This window comes from Balaenoptera ricei, chromosome 19 (genome assembly GCF_028023285.1).
Source record: "Balaenoptera ricei isolate mBalRic1 chromosome 19, mBalRic1.hap2, whole genome shotgun sequence".
NCBI lineage: Eukaryota > Metazoa > Chordata > Mammalia > Artiodactyla > Balaenopteridae > Balaenoptera > Balaenoptera ricei.
In genome coordinates, this window is record NC_082657.1 from 18,746,366 (window position 1) to 18,768,438 (window position 22,073).

The following is a 22,073-nucleotide window of genomic DNA, read 5'->3' on the forward strand; positions in this document are numbered from 1 at the left end:
GAATCAATGCCACTCATTTTTTTTTCTGTTGAGTTTTCTTACTGAAATACAATATATGCACACAGTTCTGTGCATTTTCACAAAGTGAACACATCCGTGTAACAACAAGCAGGTCAAGAAATAGAAAATTTCCAGAACCCAGAAGCAATAATCCCAGAATAGACTAATTTTTTCTGTTTTGTACTTTATGTAAAATGGAATCATACAGTATATTTTCTGGCTTCTTTGGCTCAACAATATTTTTGTGAGCAAAATATTTTGCTCACAACATATTTGTTGCTTGTGATAGTAATGTGTTCGTTTTCATTATGTGAATATGCCACAATTTCTTATCCATTCTACAGTTGATGGGCATTTGAGTAGTTTCCAGTTAGGGGCTATTTTGAAAAGTGCAGCTGTGAACATTCTTGTACATGTTTTATGGAGAACAGATGTATGCATTTCTGTTGGTTATCTACCTAGATTCGGAATTGCTGGTTCATAAGTTATGCATATGTCCCTCTTCAGTAGAAAATGCCAGTTTTCCAAAGTGGTAGTACCAATCTACACTCCCACAAGCAATGTATGAGATTCTGGTTGCTTGACATTCTCACCAGTACTTGGCATATTTTGCCATTCTGTCACTTATTTATTTATTTATTTATTATAAATTTATTTATTTATTTATTTTGACTGCGTTGGGTCTTCATTGCTGTGCGCGGTCTTTCTCTAGTTGCGGCTAGCGCGGGCTACTCTTCGCTGCAGTGCACGGGCTTCTCATTGCGATAGCTTCTCTTGTTGCGGAGCACGGGCTCTAGGCATGCGGGCTTCAGTAGTTGCGGTGCGTGGGCTCAGTAGTTGTGGCTCGCGGGCTCTAGAGTGCAGGCTCAGTAGTTGTGGCGCATGGGCTTAGTTACTCCACGGCATGTGGGATCTTCCTGGACCAGCGCTCAAACCCGTGTCGTGTGCATTGGCAGGCGGATTCTTAACCACTGCACCACCAGGGAAGTCCCACTCATTTATTTTTAATCCATAATCACTTCTTCCAAATATGACAAAATATCTTTCCTTTTAAATTGCAAGGAACAGTGTAGAGTAGCATAGTGCATGGTGTTGCATCAGGCAATCTAACTTAGTAGACTGGTGACCTCTGAGACTCAGCTTCTTCCTCTTTAAAATGGGGATGAAAAAGTACCCATTTCATAGGGTTGTGGATCAACTGAGATCATGTATGCAAAATGCAAAGCACAGCTCCTGTCATAAAGTATGCAATAAATGACTGCTGTGTATTTAAGACCATATTTCAGAGCTGGGGAAACTGAGGTCACAAGGGGTAGAAGGATCTGGCCAAGGTGACTTAGTGGCAGAGCTTGCCAAATCTAGTGTGGTTTTCTCAAGTCAGTGCTCCACGGCATCATATGGCTTCAATTTCTAAGATTTTTTTTTCATAAAAATTGCAAAATTGGGTCTATAATTTACAATGAATTTCACTCACTTAAGGGTTAACTTGTGATTTCTGCTTTTAATTTGGCAAATTTCATCAGATTCTCCAAGAGAGGATGTACATCAGGCTGCCCCTAGAGAAGCTAGTGCTCCTTTTGTCAACAAGCCGGTCTTAGGAGGTATGACTTACATTTTACTTAAAGAAACTGAGTACCTGGACAGTCAACTGCTGGCCCCAGCCAGATAGTAAAACAGGGACTTCACAAAATAGTTGTTTGCAGTTGAGATTTTTAACCTTTGCCTATCTCAGAAATTCCCACCCCGACTCTTTTGTTAGGAGCACAGGGGGCTCACTGGCAGTTCTTGTGACACACACCACCAACTGGGTTGACAAATAGGAGGTTAGATGTTACTCTCCTGCTGGGTCAGCTGCAGCAGCTCTCATTTCCTGATCGCAGCAGGATCAGAGATACGGGATCAGGCCTGTGAGCCCCCTGCAAGGAGCCATGAGAATGTCTAGAGATGTCTGGTCCTGCACAGCCTCAAGGAGTGACACACAGATGGTTCACAGGGCTGGGAGATGCCTGTTGGGATGCACAGAGAAGTGCTTCTTTTCCTCTGAAGCTAGTATCAGGGTGGGCTGGTGTGTCCTTAACACCAGGCTTCCTTTTCTTGCTCTTCTTCCTTTTTAATAAAAGAAGCAGCTCAAGAAGGCAAAGGTGTTGGGCTAGATTAAATAACAGATTTTGGTTTTCACTATATTCACTTTTATGTGTATGTCCACATAGGTCAAAGTAGCACTGGTTTTCTGCTTATTGTTATGACATAGTTGTGTTTTAAAATAAAGTTTGTTAAAGTGAGTAATTTTATTTTATTTTTATTTATTTATTTATTTATTTATTTATTTCTGAAAATTAGTCAGGTCTGATTAGGATTTTCAGTTCTAATAAAATTGTGGGTTATTGCACTAGATATAGTATTTATTATACAAACTATATTTCTTTAACTATTGTATGACAGAAGTGTGTGTTTTAAAGTGAGTAATTTTAAAGAAGACTATTAAGTCGATAATAGTACAAGTGACACGTATATGTGACAAACTGTAAAGGCGATTGGAACTTTAGGGTAGTAGAAGGAGATGACAAAAATCTGAGAGTGGTAGGAAATGACTGGAGTCAGCAGCCCTGAACTAAACACCGATCTCAGCCACTAATGGCTAGCGTGCCCTTAACCACTTCACTCCTCTGAGCCTCGGTCTTCTCACCTGTTAAATGGAGATTATTTAATTCTCTTATTTGCAGAAGTTTCGTGAAACATAATATCTACAAACTTTCTGGCTAGAATAGAGGTTCTATTATTGATAACTTTATTACTAGTAGTAGCAGCAGTAGTGTTACAAATGTAATACAGTGACCCGCCACCTCTGGATCCCCAAAACGGAAGCGGTTGTTTTCAAGTCCTAGCTGGGGGAGGGGAGTGTACATTTCCAGGGCCATGAATTAATTCTAGGGTGACAATGCTGAAATTAGCTTGATACTTATTTCTGACCCTACGAGAGAAGGGAAGTTTCTGCATCTGCCGCAGAGTTTCCCAAACACCTGTCCCAGATGCTTAAGATTCTTCAGGTTCTTTCTTAGTATTAAAACAGTCCTTTCAGAGAACGCCTTTCCTTGTGCTGCGTCTTGGAGCCGGCAGTGATGATGAGTTTTTTTTTTTAACATTTACTTGGCTGTTGCTACCATTTATTTTAAACTCTTGAACACCCCCTAATGCACATACTTTTTTCTTTTTCTTTTTTTTTAAGAAGAAAAGGAAACACTTGGCTTGTTTTGAAAGCAGATTGTATTGTGTTCTACCTGTGGCACCTACCGCGACGGCCAAACGCAGCAGTAACTGCGCAAGGGTGTCCCTTAGTTGGGGGAGGGGGTAGGAACTGCAGGACGCTGGCCAGGAGGGGCGTGGCCGCTGGGGGGCTTCCGGCTCCGGCAGCCCAGTCCCGGCACCCTGTCTGCAGTCCACCGATCAGGGGGGCTGGGAGAGAGAGCGGTGCGACCCCTGTCCCCAGGAGTCCCCCTTTCGCTCCTAAGCTATTCGCGTCCCTACCGCGCTGCTAAGCGCTTATACACCACTTTGGTTGTAATACCTTGCCCCAGGTCAAGAGAGGGTGATCCGGACCCATTTTGCAGTTGAGAAATCTGAGGTTCGAAGTGGTGGTTAAGAAACGTGCTCAAGGATATTCGTCGAGTCTCTTGGGCACGAAACCCTTTCTGGGGATCCCTCCTTGGGTGGACCCCTCTCCCCTCGCCATCTGTGACCTCCCAGTGGATCCGCCTGGTTTCTGCAGAGCGGGTTGGGGGACAGGGGGTTGATCGCTGTGTCAACAGGTTTGAGTCACCCGCCAAGGCCCTCGGTGGCGCCGCCAACTCTCCCTCAGAGTCCCGGACTCTGCCCCGGGATCCCTTTTGGCGGGAAGCTGTTCCTGACTGCTCGGCCCAGGGCCCAGCGCTCCCGCCGCGCCCTCGACGTGGCGTCGGGTATGGTCACTGTCCCCGCGGCGTGCGCGCAGGAGCCGTAGCTTCACCCACTCGCTGCATTTACCCCCATGGTTCCAGACGAGGAGCTGGATCCCCAACCCGGGCCTCGCGGCAGCAGTGGAGACCCCCGGGCCGCCCTTGCGCTCCCGGGCTGAGGCTGCAACCACTCCCAGATTAAGCCCCTGAGGCTGGGAGAGGGCGAGCAAAGAGCGGAGGGGCTCTTTGCTCTCCCCTCCGCCAGCCTCGCCTGGGGCACGGCTGCGCTCGGCCAATCCGGAGCCGGGGCGGGACCGGGGGCGTGGTCTCGGCGGGCCTGGCTTGGTCTCCAGGACTCCCGGCCGGGCCTCAGGCGGGGCTGGAGGGGCGGTCGCTCAGGCGGGGAGGGGCGGGGCAGGGGCGGGGCAGGGCGGGGCCAGGCGCCCTCTCGGGCCAGCGCGCAGATGAGCTTCAGTCTGTCCTGTGCTCCCGCGCTGCCAGCATGACCGACACTCTGCTGCCCGCGGCCCCCCAGCCGCTGGAGAAGGAGGGCGACGGCTATTTTCGGAAGGTGGGCGGCTTCGGGCGGGCTGGGATTCCGCGAGCTCCAGACTTCTTTCCCCCCAGGCTGTGGAGGGGGCTGCAGGGCGCGCGGGGTCGACCAGGCCTGCAGGGGGAGGGCGCGCCCGGCGGAGGGTCGGAGTGGAGGGGTGCGGCGGCGGTGCACCCGGCGGCCGAGAGCAGGTGACTTACGGGGCTGGGGAGTGGTGTCTCGGCCGCCCCGCGCAGGTGCCGGCGGAGGACACAGCCAGGAGGGGTGCTCGGGGTCGCCCCCGCCGGCCGTCCCGCGGCCCTGGGGAAGGGACCGGTTCCCAGTGCGCTGGCGCCCTCGGCGTTGCGGCGCGTGGGGACCCGAGCCCAGCTTCCACCCGAGCGCTTGGCCGGAGCGCGTGGAAATTGGAGCCCCTCAGAAGGGATGGCGTTCCCTTTTTGCCTCCAGAATGCTTCCAGTGTTTGCCTCTTCGACTTTTTCGAGGATGGGAGGGTACCTCGGGCGTCGCCCCCTTCTCTGCCCCTAGTTGCCCAGGAGGGCGTGCGCGCTGCAGACGTGAGGGCAGCGGTTTCGCTCCCTCACCACTTTTCGCTAAAGCGGATTTATCCGATTGTTGGGTAGACCTGCGGAAGGTGCGGGCTCCGCGGGAGCTTGGCACATACCGTGGCCTCCCGCCCTGAAGGTTCGCAGCTCAGCCCCTCAAAAGTGGCCCCAATCCACGGAGCGGGGTCGCTGGGATGTCCGCAGGTTGCAAGGCCTGGGCTACAAAGATGCTTTTGAGCCCGGAGGCACGGGGCACTTTCCATCCTTCTTCCTTGTCCCTATGAGTCTAAAAATAGCCTTTGGCTCTTGGCCATGTTTGACTAGGTGGGTTGAGAAATTGTTTTTTTATAACTTCTATGACTGAAGGCAGAGGACGAAATTATAAACAGGGCAGTGTGGCTGTTTCCCACAGAACAGTCAATTCTTAATTGTTCCACGCCTAATGATCCAGTCAGTGAATGCTCTTGGCGTCTTCCTCCTTCTCCCATGACGCTGCCTTTGGGCTTTTGCTCTCTGGTGAGGAGCAGTGTCCCTAGAGGATGGGCAGGAGGAGAATCTGGAAACAGGTGAGGACAGAGTTGGAAAAATTCTTTTTGGTTAAATTGCTTTTAGCATTAAAAAAAAAAAAAAAAAAAAGGAGTAGTTTCAAGGTGTATTTAAGTTAAAAGATGTCATTATGGAATTATAGGATTATAACTTCTAATTATGTGTGGCATTTGGGACAGAGTATCACAGGCCATGGAATTGCAGAAGGAGGCCAGGCCTGGGAATCCCTTGATCTCAGCCCTAGGGCCTCAAACCCTGACTGCCTCCCCCACAGAATTGCACTGTAGACTTCAGCAAGTTGCTGCATCTTTCTGGGACTTCATTTCCTCCCCAAATTGTCCTCTGAACAGGTGGAGGTCTGGACCTATAGCAGCATCTGGGGGAAACAACAGAGGAAGGGGCAGAAGAGGGGGTGAACACCTGCCAGGGTTATGTTCCCTTGTCTTCCAGAACAGGTTTTCCAGGGGAAGATGTGCATAGGACCGAGTGGAAGGCAAGGGAGCTGTGAAAGGATGCAAAGCTGAGTGTTTTTCAGGTGCGGTTTCTCCGGTGGTAGATAAAGAGAATCATGGGTGCAAAATAAGATGAATCACTGGTTTGCAATTAGAAACATCTCTTTGGAAAACGAGACCTTGTAATGATCATTGTGCCACGTCATAGTAGTCCAAAGAGTGTTCCTAGTACAAGGTTAATAAAAGGTGTCGACATGGAACCTTCCCTGATGTGTGATCCGAGCCAGTTTGTCCTAAAACAAATGCTCCTTGAATGAGAGGTAGATGTTATACAGGTGAAGAAGGGGAGGACGAACACTTCAGGTAGAGGGAACAGCATGGGTGAAGGCACAGGATTGTGAGCGTTTGTGAGTGAACCCTTGGGGGTGTGGAGGTGTAAGTGGGAACTAGGCTATTCGGGAGTCATGCATCTTGGATGCATGGGAAGGGAACCTGGAGATCTATCAAAGTGCTTCATGCAGGACCAGACGTGTGAGATTTGTGTCACGGAAAGACCACTTTGAAAGCTGAGTGATCAGTAGGTGAGCAAAGGGGGAGAGGCAGTGGTGGAGGCAGGCAGGGAGGAGTGTGGAAGGTTAATCCTCATTGTCTGTGTCCTACTCTGTTACGGACTACTGATGACTTTTCAGTCAGTTATGTAAAGTACTAGGTAAACACAGCCTCACCACACCCATCCTTTCCACCAGCTTGCACCCCTGACTCAAACCAGGGGTCCAGACTGGAGGCAGGGATGCCAGTGGGGAGGGTGCAGTGATGAGGGCCTGAGCAAAGGCAGTCAACAGGGATGGGAAGAACTAATGGACCAAATATGGTGGGGAAGTGCTACTGATGGGAGTCCAAAATGTCTGCCCTTTGGTGGCTGGGGGGATGGTCAGGCGCCTCACTGAGATGGGGCAACCAGGAGGCTGAGGTAGAGGTGGTGGGCTTGAGGCCCCTAAGCGACATCTGAATGGTGGTCCCAGTGGGGAGTCCACTCCATGAACCCGGCAGCCACGAGAGCACCCTGGCTGGAGATGCAGCTTTGGGGGGCACCAGTGTGGGAGGCGGTGGGATATTGTGAAAAAGCACCCAAGGCAGAAGAGAATAATGCCTCCATTTAAGGGACAGGCAGAGAGATGGTAAACAAGCCCAGAGGGTGACAGTGTCAAGGCAGCTGGGAGAAGAGATCTTTTTAGTGGAGAGACGAGGTTGACAAGTCAGAAGAGCCCTGGAAAATACTGGGTTTAGTCCTTTAGGGGGTTGTTGGTAAATGAGTAGGTGGAGAATTGGGGGCAAAAGTCAGTGTGGTGGGGACTTTCCTGGCGATCCAGTGGTTAAGACTTCACCTTCCAATGCAGGGGGTGCGGGTTCGATCCCTGGTCGGGGAGCTAAGATCCCACATGCCTCGTGGTCGAAAAACCAAAAAACATAAAACAGAAGCAATATTGTAACAAATTCAATAAAATATTAAGTCTTTAAAAATGGTCCACATCAAAGAAAAATCTTTAAAGTCAGTGTGGTGGAGTACAGGTGGAAGAAGGGCAGAGAAAATAGTTGCTGGGGGGGATGGGGGTAGAGGAGAGAGAAGAAGGCAGGTTTGTTTAGATTGAGGAAGTTCATATTGCCTGCTGGTCTTGGACCCTGAACGTGTGAGACAGTTTTTGGCAGAGAGGGGCCCCTGGCCAATCAGGGTCTTCCTGGGGTTGTGCAGGACATGGCTGTACAGAGCCCGAGGACACGGACTCAGTTTGGCCCCAGGTCAGGCATGGACACCAGTACAGACCCTGGCCTCCTGGGTGAGCAGCTTGGGGCAGGGGGCTCTCTGAATTAAAAACAAACAAAAAATACAGAATACTTTCTGGTCTATCACAATATGTTTCTCTCTTCTCTGGTTTCTCACTTTTTTTTTTTTTTCTTTCTTGACACTAATATGTTTAAATAGAGGTACAGTTCTATAAGAATAATTAAATACTAAATTATTTTCTTAAAAGAATGACCAGTAGAAATGGAGTTTCTTTTTCCCAAACAGATTTTTATGCTTATCCTAATGAAAGTCTTGGAAGAATGTGTGTTCGGGCCTATAGTTAATGCAGAGTAATACACATTTCCAAGACACTACATCCTGAGAGCTGGTCCCATCTCCAGGGCTCTCTGGGGGCTATAGTCCTGAAACCCACAGGAAAACCTGTTCTTGGCCAAGAGAAAACTAGCTGGAAAAAAACTAGAGAAAGATGTTCCCCAAGGCTGTTGAAAGGGCCTAAATGAAAGACCTTAGCAGTAAGGGGAAGAAGACTGTTGGTACAAAGTGCAGCATTGTGGGACCTTATCTCTGCCTCGCCATCCTCTGGGAACACTAATGGCCCAAAATGAATTTAGCTCCATTGTTTTTACCCAAGAGCTGGAGGAGAAATTGTTTCTTGTTCACAGAAGCCTCCAGGCTGGACAGGGCCCCAAGGTTCACTGTGTCCTGGTTCGTGGTCCCTGTTTACTCTGGATTTCCTCAAGGCTCCAGCAGAGAAGGAAGGAAGAGAATTCTTTTTTTTTTTTTTTAACCCAGAGGCTCCTCTTAGGTCCTCCTCTGCACCATTCATCTCAGTGGGGTGTAATTTCATGTTAGACACACGTGTGCATCATGTATAAGCACATGTGGAGGGACATGGTGGGCTGAGTCTGAGGAGTCCAGGGTGGGTCATGGGGGCTCATCCAGTCCATTTTTTTTTTTTTTGAGAATCTATTTATTTTTGGCTGCGTTGGGTCTTCGTCGCGGCACGCGGGCTTCTCATTGTGGTGGCTTCTCTTGTTGCAGAGCACGGGCTCTAGGCGCATGGGCTTCAGTAGTTGTGGCTCTCAGGCTCAGTAGTTGTGGCTCGCGGGCTCTAGAGCGCAGGCTCAGTAGCTGCGGCGCACGGGCTTAGTTGCTCCATGGCATGTGGGATCTTCCCGGAGCAGGGCTCGAACCTGTGTCCCCTGCATTGGCAGGCGGATTCTTAACCACTGCGCCACCAGGGAAGTCCCTGCGCCATTTTTATTGGGTAGTGATGATGTTTCTCCAGGTGGGGGTGGGGGAGGGAGGAGGAAGGGTGTAAAAGTTTGTGCTGCAGCCTCTTCCCCACCCCCTACCCACCATGGTCTGAGCCAGACCCTACAGGCCAGGCTGGATCCAGGCTGATCATCGCCTTGGTGAGGGTCTGTCCAGCTGCACTGGTGCACACCAGCAGCCCAGAGGGCGTGGTGGACAAACTTCTCCTCACATTGCGGGATCCTGGCCAGGAGGGGGTCCCCTGGCAGAAACAGTATTTGCAGGTGACTCAGAGGAGAGTCAGCATGATGAGGTATAACACTGTAAATGTCCCTTGCTTCCTGGGGCTATTTGGACGGATTCCAAGACACCACCTGATGATACAGGGCATTGGCTTTAGCCTGATCACCACTTCCTCCTTTGGCTCAGGTACTAGAGTCTCGTGACACAAAGGCTGTATTGGAGGTGGCCACAGAGGACAGCGGAACCGCAGGTGCAGCTCAGCCAGACTGAGTGTCTGGCAGAGCTGGCAGCAAGGGGTGCCAGCTGGGGACAAGGTCTCCCGCCCGTAGCGCCAGAAACGGGGAGAGATGCAGGTCCTTCTGGCCTTGCTAGACCCACGGAGTTCGCTAGGGCCATATGCCTTAGAAAATCCTGTTTCGATTGGATTCTAAGAGGAGAAAAAGGCAGGTGATCCAAAACTACAACTTCAGAAGTAATTTCTTTTTCTCCAGTATTATTGTATTAGAAAAGTAACATAAATTGTTGTAAAAATGGGTAATAACAGAAAGGTACAAAATCACACACACATACCATCTCCCCCCCACCAAGGACTGTAAACTAGTGGTGAGTACATCCTACCAGTTGAAATAAACAGGTCATCAGTTGGGTCTGAAAATACATTTGTCTCTTAGAAATTTTGGTGATTGTAAATCTTTGTAGAGTGGCACACACTTTGTACACACACAGTAGGTGTCTGTAAAGATTTGTAGAAGTGACTGAAGGGAGCCGGTTCATATTGTGGCCCCCTACCCCCATGTGAATGGATGGGGACGCCAGAGGGAGGCACCTGGCGGAGATCCTGGAAGGGCAGGAGACCTCTTTACAAGTGCCAAATTCATGTTTTAATTTTTATGGATACGGAAAAGGTAGATTCTGTTCATCCAAACTGCCCTGAATCTCCAGCATGGTGAAAAGTTAAATTAGATGTGTTTTTGTGTATTGCAGGGTATCGCATGCTATATCTGTGCTTTCTGGTTGACAGCTTCTGGCTAACTCATAAACAAACAATTCTGTTTTCCAGAGCTAGGTGGTTGAGTGAGGGGTTGCATGACTAGGAAGGAAGGCAGAGAAAATATCTCCGTGCTGGAGAGGCAGCAAAAAACACCCCACTCTTCCATGCCCTGCGTGAGGGTCTCTAGCCAGGGGACCCTGCGTGGTCACTCTCACTCAGTCTTGCTCCTGACCTAGAGACTCCAAGTTCACACTGTGCCCTCAGTTTGCTGGAGACACATCTACATGTGTGGGCTTTAACTTCGGCTGTGTGGAAGAAAGGCCCTCACTGGTTCTTGGGGTGGAGGGGAGCCAGGCGCCAGGCTCTGCCTAGAGCAGGTCCCCCCCACCCCCTGCTGCGGAGGAAAGACCGCTCCCTACCCTGTGTCTGCCTTCCCAGTGGCCTGGCCTATCTGCCTTTTCACTGTCAGTCTCTGCGTGTTGTAGGTCAAGTAGCCTTTCCTGTCTTCCAAATCCACTGACTCCGGTTTTTGCCTAGGTGCTGCTCTTAAATACTTGTTTCCCAGCTGAACAACTTAACTATACCCTCAGGGCCTGTGCGTGTATATTAACAAATAGAGTTTTCACTCTGGGTGAACTTTTTCTACTTAGGACTTTCTTAGTTGTGGTTACCAGAAGATCGAATCCCCAGTGGTTTAGGCAGATGAACACACCATGGTACATTCCTACAATGGAATTTACTCAGCAATTAAAAGGAGCAAACCACTGATAAGTACAACATGGATGAATCTCAAAGCATACTATTGAGCAAAATAAGCCAGACACAAAAGCATACATGCCCTATGATTCCATTTATATGACGTTCTAGAGCAGGCAAAAGTCTACGGTGATTGATAGAAATCAGAGTCTTGGTTGCCTTGGGGGGTAATGAGAATCGTCTATATTCTGATTGGAATAGTGGTTACATACGTATACACATTTATCCAAACTCATTGAACTATGTACTTAAAAAGCTATGTATTTCATTATGTGTAAATTATACCTCAATTTTTAAAAAATGGCTTAGGCAAGAAAGGGAATGCATTTGGCTCCTGTAACTGAGAAGCCCAGAGGAATGGCTTCAGGCCTGGCTTGATCTAGGGCTCAAATGCTGCCACCAAAACTCAGTTTCTCAGCTCTGCTCCCCCTAGGTTGGCTTCATTTGGGGGGAGACACTCCCCCCACAGTGGTAACGTGGCTGCAGCTGCCCAGTCTCACATCCTCCTAAGTTCAAGGCTGATGGGGAGAAATGAAGTCCCCTCCTGATGGGCTCTGTTGTCCTATGTCAGCTGCTCACCCTGTATCGAACTCAGGGCTGGGGCCTTTGGTTTTCCAACGAGCCAGGCATGAATCAGATGTCCTTCCCCTTGGAAAGGAGGTGTGGGAGCATGGATTTACACCCCCTGACCGCTATGGGCTGCGAGGTGGGAGAGTGGGACGTGGGTCACTGTGGCCGAAAGATATGCACTGACGCTGGGCAGCCCTCAGCCAGGAAGCACGTAAGGGGTGTCCGGGGGTTGGCGGGCGAGCTGTCCCCGCGTTCCCACACATTCCTGCTGCTCAGGCTCATCTCAGAGTGGCAGGAAGGACGTGGGCTCAAGTCCCCCTCCCACCCTTACTGCCTCTAGCATCTTGAGTAGCTCACTTACCCTCCAAGCCTCAGAACTGTGGGGTCCGAGATGCCATACCAGAGTCCACGTGGGCTGACTGACAACGTGGGAGACCCCACTAAGCTGGTGAGGAAGCTGAGCTTTACTCAGTACTTGCTTTTCTTGGGTGTTGGCCGTCGGACCATCTTTCCACATCTGGAGACTGACGCCAATGCCCAAACCTTAGGCTGGTCAGGTAACTGACAGACTCTGTGTAGTGGACAGACTCCCAACTTCACTGTAAGACTTGTGGACAGTGACCCTAGAGGCAAGGACAGTTCATTTGTTCCCCCCAAACCCCTCCCCACTTCCCAGGCCAGGCAGGCGTGACAGGTGCTGCCTCGGTCCTGGGCACAAACCCTCAGTTCAGTTTGGAGCAGCTCTACATCCTGTTGTGAACCAATTAAGAACTAAGGTATGGCTGAGGACTGTGGGTCCCCACTAGCAGAGAACCCCTGGCAGGGGCCAGTGGGCAGCTAGCAGTCTCTGATGATGCCAGGGGGTCTTTTGGACAGTCTCGCCCAGATTCATCTCTCAGGGCTCTGGGAAGTTTCCAAACAGCCCTGCGGGCGTTTCTGGTGTTTCCAACAGGTCTGGCATTCCTACCTGTCAGTAAGAAGTAATGTAGTTTGGGGTCCAATTACTCAGTCAAATCTAATCCTAAGCATTCCTATGTCTTATCTGGAAACTTGACCCTACATCTGTGGGCTGGTTAGGGTGTAGTGATTCCAGGCCAGCCAGAAGTTGGGTGAAGTATGGGAGCAGGAAAAAGTTCTTATCCGTGAGCTGGAATGGCTGCTTAATCTTAGGTCTGGGAATGTATGTAAAGGAATTAGTTATTAAGGCTTCTCTGTAAAATAGAACACAGCCTTGGTGAACCACGTAATTTTAAGTCAGATTGAGCCATCCCTTCATAGTAATTTTAGGACGTGGAAAGGAAAGAGACTGGCAATTACTTTAGCCCTTTACTAAAGACATTTTAATCTTAGATCTGAAAAGAGAGAATTAGTTTTCTGATTTTTGTTTTAAATCAGGGATCATTTAATAGTTTGAAAGATGTTAATGTTAAGACTATTCCAACTCAGATTCTGAATATCTGTGTAATTTGAATTTGGGCGGCTACATGGAGGACAGGTGGGTGGCCACCTGCTGGGATGGGAGAGTGAAAAATCTTTGTGGAAGGAGAGATGTAACTTATTTCTGACCCTCTAGTCTAAAGGCCACTGATATGGGAATCCCTGGGAAGGTTGGGGCTGCGGAGAACCCATTTCTTCTTCCTTGGGGTCAAGGCCATGGATGTGGCTTGGGCAGAGGTGTGGGAGGCTAGGTGTTGCAGAGCTGTGATGGCGGTGACCAAGGCAGTGACGCAGAGAGAAAGGGCAGTCCCCTCACCAAATACTGCCCACCAGCCACTCCCAGGGTGTGATTACTAGCCCGTCAGTGGGCGGAACCGAAAGATAAGCTTCAGAAAGGAACGGAGCGTTCCCTCAGATCCCTGGGCTTCTACCTGCTGGGGTGGGAAAAACACTATTAGGTTAAAAGGAAATTTTTTGAATCACTTTGCTGTACACCTGAAACTAACACAATATTGTAAATCAATTATACTTTAATTAAAAAAAAAAAAAAAGCTTTTCCGCCCGCTCCCCCTTCCCCCCGAGCGCCTCTCCGGCTGCACCACGCTCGCTCTGAGCTCCGCGCTCCTACTGAGCTAGTGCCACCGATGTCTCCCTCCATCATGATCATCTACCGGGACCTCATCAGCCATGGTGAGATGTTCTCTGACATCTACAAGATCCGGGAGGTCGCGGACGGGCTGTGTCTGGAGGTGGAGGGGAATATGGTCAGTAGGACAGAGGGTAACATTGATGACTCACTCATTGGTGGAAATGCCTCCGCTGAAGGCCCCGAGGGCGAAGGTACCAACTGCACAGTAATCACTGGTGTGGATGTTGTCATGAACCATCACTTGCAGGAAACCAGCTTCACAAAAGAAGCCTACAAGAAGTGCATCAAAGATTACATGAAGTTAATCAAAGGGAAGCTTGAAGAACAGAGACCAGAAAGAGTAAAACCTTTTATGACAGGGACTGCAGAACAAATCAAGCACATCCTTGCTAATTTCAAAAAAACGATCAGTTCTTTATTGGTGAAAACATGAATCCAGATAGCACGGCTGCTCTGCTGGACTACCGTGAGGATGGTGTGACCCCATATATGATTTTCTTTAAGGATGGTCTAGAAATGGAAAAATGTCAATAGATTTGGCTGTTTGGATCTATCACCTGCTCGTCATAACTGGCTGGCTGCTGCTGTTCGTCCACGCAACACCAGGATTTAGACAATGGGACTGATGTCATCTTGAGCTCTTTGTTTTGATGTTGATTTGTTTGGAGCGGAGGCATTGTTTTTGAGGAAAAAAAAAACATGTCATGTAGGTTGTCTAAAAATAAAATGCGTTTAAACTCAGTTGAGAGAATGCCTCTTAGTTTAATAGGTAATATCTAAATCCATCCTGTGTAGCCTTCCTGGAGAAGCTAGAACCTGGTTGTAGACCACTACTAGAAAGCGTAAGACCATCTTCAGATAACTTCCACAGTGAAAACCACTTCCGGGACTTGGAATATAAACAAGAATCAACAGTAATTCAGCTGAAGTAAAGGGAAAGACCATGCTCATAGCAGTGCCAACATTTGAAGTGGATTTCTTACACATTTCATCACCTACAAATGGAAGTAGTGAACTCTGGAAGAAATTGCCAAAAGAATAAAAAGAGACTAACACAGTTGGAAGAAAAAAAAAAAAAAAGGATGGGAATTCCCCGGCGGTCCAGTGGTTAGGACTTGGTGCTTTCGCTGTGGTGGCCCAGGTTCGGTCCCTGGTGGGGAATAAGATCCCGCAAGCCGCACAGCTTAAAAAAAAAAAAAAGGAAACTCTTTTTCTCATCTTAAACTTTTCACAATGAAACATTGATTGTAATCTAAATACCCCAGGAAATAATGGACAGAGAACACAGACAATTCACTGAAAAAGCAATTCAAGTGATCAATAATATATGAAAAAAATGTTTATCTTCACTAATAATCCTTGCAAATTGGGAGCATGGGATACCTGTTTTTTGCATATCAATTTGGCAAAGATTGAAAATAATACTTTCAACTCAACAGTAAAAAATAACCCAATTTAAAAATGGGCAAGGAGGGAATTCCCTGGCGGTCCAGTGGTTAAGACTCTGTGCTTCCACTGCAAGGGCGAGGGTTCCATCCCTGGTTGGGGAACTAAGATCTCGCATGCCCTGTGATGTGGAAAAAAAAAAAAAAAAAATTGGGCAAGGAATCTGAATTGATCTTTCTCCAAAGATACACAAATGGCCAATAAGCACATGAAAAGATGTTTAACCATCTTTGGTTTAGCCACCATTAACCATCAGGGAAATGCAAATCAAAACCACAGTGAGATACCACACATCCTAGGTTGGCTCTAATAAAGACAGTAACAAGTATTGATGAGGATAGGGGTAAATTGGAACCCTCGTCTACTGTTGGTGGGAATGTAAAATACTATAGCCGCTTTGGGAAATAGTTTGACCTCAAATGGTTAAACATAGAATTAACCATATGACACAGTAGTTCCACTCCTAGATCTATAGCCAAGAGAAGAAAGGAAAACATACATCCACGTAAAAACTTACACACAAATAAGCAGCCCTATTCATAAGAGCCAAAAAGTGAAAACACCCTCAAATGTCCATCAACTGATGAATGGATAAATGAATGTTCGTATTGATTGAAGTGTTAGGGACAAAAAGGAGTGAAGTACTGATATGTGCTACACCACGGAAGAACCTTGAAAACATTATGCTGAGTGAAAGGAGCCCATCACAAAAGACTGTATTCTGTATGATTCCACTTAAGTGAAATGTCCAGAATAAGCAAGTCTGTACAGACAGAAATTATCAATAGATTCATGGTTGCCTAATGCTATCGGGGAGAAGGGACAGGAAATAGAGAGTACCTTTCTTTGCTGGAGGGTAATTGGGCTGGTGCTTAGGGGGAGGAGGGGGCTTAAAGAGGTTAGACGCCCTGTTACTCAGTCCTAGAAATATACCTTAAAGGAAAAACTTGAGGTTTACAAAGATTCATGTTTACAGATATGCATCAAATAATTATAGATAATAGCAGATACTTGGAAACAATCTAACTGTCCGACTATAAGGAAATGGTAAATCCTAAAAAAAGGCAACATTATGCAATTATTAAAATCATGGTTTTGAGGAGCACTTCATAACAAAGGAAATTTTCATGATAGAGTATTAAGTGAGAAAACATGATAGCCTATGCGTGCCACTGTGCAGAAAAGGGTTAACATGGCAGACCTGAGGCTGCTTTCCTTAGGAAGACCTGCTTGCAAGGTTGGCCCCTGCCTGGTCCCTGGGAGCCTGGCTCTTGGAGTGTTCCTTTCATCCCCTAAGTGATGAAGTTGGCTCGCTGTGCCTAAACTAATGGCGAAAACCATGTGGTTTACAATGAACACCTGCTTTCCTTTCGGCAGCCTGGAATTTTGGTATGTGCTAGGCAGAAGCTGCCTTTGTGATCAGCCCCTAATAAAAACCGTGAATTTGATTTTCTAATGGGCCAACCTGGGCAGTGACACTGCATGCGTGTTGCTTCATTTTTGTTGCTGGGGGAAGAGTGTGCTTTGTGTGACCCCTCATAGGACGGAGAACGCATAAGGAAGCCTGCACATGGATTCCTCCAGACTCTACCTCTTTTTCCCTATGATCCAGCTATGTATCTTTATTTACTAAACTGCTGTCATAAATCTTAGCCGTGAGTGCAACTGTATGCTGAGTCCTGTGAAACTCCAGACATGGGGCTGGTCTGGGGAACTCCCTACACAGCCGCTAATGTGGAAAGTAACAATATGCATATATTGTAAAATAGGTGGGCAGGAAAGAAACCAATCACAGTGGCTGTTTTGGAGTTGTGTTATTAGGACTGACTTTTCTTTTTTTATATTTTTCGTATTTTATATATTTTCCATGTTGGAAAATATATAAAATATATTACTTTTACTTTCAGAAAAAATGAGTTTTTAAAACATTTTCTGTTGTATTAGACGTTTGTCATCATTTTTAGAGTGGCTGACCTCTGAAGGGGCATCTCTTGTTTTCCCTCAGGGTTGCAATCCCCTCGCACAGACCGGCCGGAGCAAACTGCAGAATCAGAGGGCTGCCTTGAACCAGCAGATCCTGAAAGCCGTGCGGATGAGAACGGGAGCGGAGAACCTTCTGAAGTAGGTGTCTGCTGGCTCTACCACCTTGGCTGGGAGCCTGGACTCTCCTGAGGCCTGTCCATCTATTTCCTAAACTCCCAGGCCTGCCCAGCTTCCTCTCAGCTCTTGGTTTTAGCTTTGAGTTTCCTCCTCATTTCTGGCACCTGGAGCAGGCCCTGTCTCGCCTAGTGCTTGGTTGTGTCAAAGAGAAGTATTTTACACAGCCTGTCTGTGTGTTTGGGATAGAAGGGTGATGGAGGAAGTCCAATTATCTGATTCCTGTTTGTTTTCCCTGCTTTCTTTGGGACCTGTTTTCTCTACTGCATAGCACTATGCCTGATCTAGAATCACTGCTTGCTAAATATTTGTTGAATGTATAAAGAAAAGAAAGGCAACACAACATTGTAAATCAACTATACTTCAGTTAAAAAAATTAGATTTGAAAAAATAAAAAGTTAAAAAAAAAAGAAAGAAAGAAAGAAAAGGAAGGCAGAAAGGAGGGAATAGGAGCCTTTCAATTGCCAGTGTCCATCTTTAATGAGAGGGGCCCAGTACAGCTCTGGACTCTTGGGGCACTCATTATTATGCTCTGATGGTAACATAGTTACTTATCAAGCATAGAACTCAGAGAGGCCTTACCTGTAGGCAGCTCTAAGCCCTCCCCACACCCTTCAGTGCAATGCAAGATGATGTGGCAGCTTCCTCTTGTTTACAAAGAGTTCAAACTTCTTCTTCAGCGTTCTAGGGGTGACTCTTGCCAGCCCCATGCTGCCTTCTGCACTGGGTATGGAGGCAAGCAGTATGCCTGCTGCCCGGCTAAGTGAGACAGATGCTTCCTGGAGCCTCAGAAAGACATGTGGAGTGTTTGCTGGGACCTGGAACCTGGAAACCTGGCAGGATGTGGATAATGGATGTTCCCAGTAGGTCTGCTTCACTGTTGGAGGCCTTAGGGAGCCCCGAGGCTGATTGGAGGCTGTTGGGAAAAACAAATACACCAAACCAGGTGGATTGGTAAAAGAGCCACAAGATTCTGGTGGTCACATATATGTACGAATAGTGTGATCTGCTCTTCCATATGGGACTCTCACCCGAGCACTCAGTAAAGACAAGAGGAGGGTTTCTCACCATGAACTAGGAGTAAATTCATTTCTGAATCGGTCTGTATTTGTTGGTTAGGAAAGATCTCTGAGGTATGAAATGGGGGGAAAGAAAGATGCAGGACAGCATGCCCTGCATATGTGTTTTAAAAATACGTGCATATGCTTTTGTGTATGCATAGACTTTTTCCAAAAGGGGCGAAGAAACAGCTGTTAGTAGAGTGGGCTCTTGGGAGCAAGACCAGGGTTGGGTGGGTAGACGTGATTCCTTCTTGTCACTTTATCCTTTCAGTGTTTGAATGTTCTTTTAACAAAGTGCGTGGATTACTTTCATGCTTTTTTTTTTTTTTAAAGCCTTTTTAAAAATTTTATTTATTTATTTATGGCTGTGTTGGGTCTTCGTTTCTGTGTGAGGGCTTTCTCTAGTTGCGGCAAGCGGGGGCCACTCTTCATCGCGGCGCGCGGGCCTCTCACTATCGCAGCCTCTCTTGTTGTGGAGCACAGGCTCCAGACGCGCAGGCTCAGTAATTGTGGCTCACGGGCCCAGTTGCTCTGCGGCATGTGGGATCCTCCCAGACCAGGGCTCGAACCCGTGCCCCCTGCATTGGCAGGCAGATTCTCAACCACTGCGCCACCAGGGAAGCCCCCACTTTCATGCATTTTTATTGTGAAATACTGCAAAGGCCTAGAAGAATAATATAAGCAACCCACTGCCCCTGGGTCAGGAACAACAGTGCTGTGCCTGTGTTGGTTTTGTTGCTCATGGACTAGCAAGTCCTGGGGTGGCCAAGTGTCTGGGAACCTCTCCTCCAGCTACTTCTGTAACAGGGTGGAAGGGAGGCTGTTCCTGGAGCTGACTGGGGAAAATACGGTAACATTCCACCTTTTGAAATGACTGACCGTGTCCCTGTCCCCAGAGAAGTCTGGACCTGGGAGTTGTCAGGTCTGCTGCACAGTGGGCCTCAGCGGCCAGTGCAGCTTGAGAGAGGCCTCCGATTTTGTTTGTTGGTGGGTTTTTTTTGGCTGCGTTGGGTCTTCGTTGCTGCGTGCGGGCTTTCTCTAGTTGTGGCGAGCGGGGCTACTCTTTGTTGCGTTGCGCGGGCTTCTCATTGCGGTGGCTTCTCTCATTGTGGAGCACGGGCTTTATGCGTGTGGGCTTTAGTAGTTGCAGCACGTCGGCTCAGTAGTTTCGGCGTGTGGGCTTAGTCATTGCAGCGGGCAGGCTCTAGGGTGCGTGGGCTTCGGTAGTTGTGGTGCATGGGCTCAGTAGTTATGGCTTGCAGGCTCTAGAACGCAGGCCCAGTAGTTGTGGCACATGGGCTTAGTTGCTCCATGGCATGTAGGATCCTCCCAGACCAGGGATCAAACCCGTGTCCCCTGCACTGGCAGGCGGATTCTTAAGCACTGCGCCACCAGGGAAGTCCAAACCCCCAATTTTGGGAAGGCCTGACGTGTGCTGAGCTTGCTGTGCTGAGGAGGCTGCAGGTGTGGTTCCCTTGGTGTGTTTTGTGGCCTTGGATTTTGGTTGACACCTTGCCAGGCCAGCCGTGCGGCCGAGGGAGCAGGTGGGCAGCCCTGACCCTGTACCTGTCCATTCACACAACAAATGGATTTACTGAGCACCTACTAAGTGGCAGGCCGTGTCTGAGATGTGAGAGGATAAGGCCCCAAGCAATTCAGACGAGGCCCTGCTTTCCTGATGCTTAATCTCTCGTAGGGGAAACCGAAATACACAAGCAAACAAATCCAGTCACGTCAGGAGGTGATGTTTTCTAGGGCACCGATGAAAGGGAAATGTGATAGAGGCTGACGCAGTGTGATGCGGCCTTGGAGACGGAGGGTGGTCAGGGAGGCCCCCTCTGGCCAGGGCACTTGGCGTTGCTAAGGCGGGGCCTAGGGCGGTTTTGTCTGTCTTGCTCTGTTAATGACACCAGCAAACAGCCTCTCTGAGGCTCATTGTTGGGTCGGCAGTTGTTGAGCCGGTGGGGTGGGGGTGGGGTGAGGTTGTTAATGATTCTTGCAGTGACCTAAAAGCTCAAAGTGCCCCTCTCTGGGGAATGTTGTCAGAGGAAACCCTAGAGGTATTTATTAATCTGACTTAACCGGCACCAACGGTTTCCGAAAACAAATAGGGCGTGTAGCCGAGCCCAGCTCTGGCCCGTGAGTTTCTCTGGGCGGCCGATTAGGTGATTGTCCCTGCCAGCAAAGGGTAGTTTCAGTCATAAACCGGGCCCTGCCGTCCTGTCTGTCTGTTTTCAGGTTCCTAAATGTCCTACCGTTGCTCCCTGATAAAGGCAGAGCAGTTGGAATGTTTGGGGGAGTGGGCGTTTGGGAAAATGTCCCCCCGGATGCAGGAACGTGGGGATCCCAGTCCTTACCTGCATCGGTGAGGGAGCTTTGAGTCTGGGCCGGTGCCCTGAGGAGCCTGGTTTTCTACCCCTTCAAGGCCTTCTTCTCTGATCCATATTGGCCAAGAGTCCATGAGCTTCCTGGAGTCTGATTAGGAAGATATCAGATATTTTAAATGTGCTTTTTTAAGCTAAGCAAGGATAATATTCTCTCTCTTTTCCTAGCTCCCTTCCCTCCCTTGAGAAAAGCTGGGGTAGAAACGTGGTGGTGTTTCTCAAAAACAGATGGCCTCTGTGAAATTTAAAGCAAGTTGCCACATAGTTCAATTTTAACTAACTGGGTCTTTGAACAAGGGTGGGTCATTCAACATCTTTGGGCTTCAGGTTCCCTTCCCGGGGCCAGGTGCGCATGGAAAAGAGTGAAGGGGGCTGGGACTGGTGCTGTGATGCGATAGGGAGTGGTGGGGACTGCAGTAAAGAGCAGAGCATATGCTCTCTGGAGGGGGCAACTACAGTGTGGCCCATATGGGGGGCAGGGCCAGGGTTGTCAGATCTTCAGTTTTGCTTTGTTTTGTTTTTTTCAGGAGAAGAGAGAGATCTGACTTTTGTCCCCTTTTTTATCTTCTGATAGTTGAATTTTAAAATATTGGCAACTAATTCAAGGGGGAAGAAATAACACCCTGAGAATCAAGTGAGCAAGTCCCATGGACCTCCAGTTTGCGACTTCTGGACCAGAGGGTCATGAAGTTCTGGGACAGGGGTGCCCTGGGGTGATTTGGGCCGTATGAGAGTGACTTGAGGTTAATGACTGCTCACACTATCAGTTCTGAGCGGGGCTGGTGTCTGGGCAGTGGGGTGTACGAGCCAAAGCCTTGGGGGCCTGCACCAACTCTGAGGCCTGCCTTTCTACACTGAGAGATGGGCTGGAAGCAGGTGTCCTGCCAGACCGGCTGATCTGCTGCCTTAGCCAGGTGGCCACATGAGGGCACTGGGCAATACTTGCTCTAGCTTTCCTGAATCCCTGGCAGAGCAGGATTTGGGGTCAGACAGATTAAGGCCAAACTGTTCCAGTAATGTCTGTGAAGCTGGTACAAGCCTGTGTTGCCTGTCAACAAGCCTGTTCCTGGAGAGACAATTTTACTAAAAGACTTGGGAGAAAAATTACACTAAAATAAATGGAGATACATAGGTCAGAATGCAGATTCATGTACATCTTTAAGACAAAACATGGGGATGTTAGAGAAATTTTGGACTTGGGGCAAAGAAACCATACATCCCATGGGGTGTCTATGGTGGAAAACGTCTCAGAGGCGCCAACTTGAGGGACATGCCTCGATGTTGTCAGTGGCCTC

At 48.4% G+C, this 22,073-nt stretch overlaps 1 protein-coding gene and 1 pseudogene across 1 annotated transcript in view; both read left to right on the forward strand.

Moving 5' to 3' along the window:
• Nucleotides 1-4,409: 4,409 nt before the first annotated feature.
• RHPN2 (rhophilin Rho GTPase binding protein 2) overlaps nucleotides 4,410-22,073 on the forward strand; it is a 56,290-nt gene continuing 38,626 nt past the window's right edge. Inside the window, exons 1-2 of the mRNA XM_059903963.1 lie at nucleotides 4,410-4,503; nucleotides 17,182-17,297. Coding sequence (XP_059759946.1) covers nucleotides 4,435-4,503; nucleotides 17,182-17,297 — 185 coding nt within the window. The 5' untranslated portion in view covers nucleotides 4,410-4,434. The remainder of the gene's footprint in view (nucleotides 4,504-17,181; nucleotides 17,298-22,073) is intronic.
• Nucleotides 13,726-14,321, forward strand: LOC132353362 (translationally-controlled tumor protein-like; annotated as a pseudogene).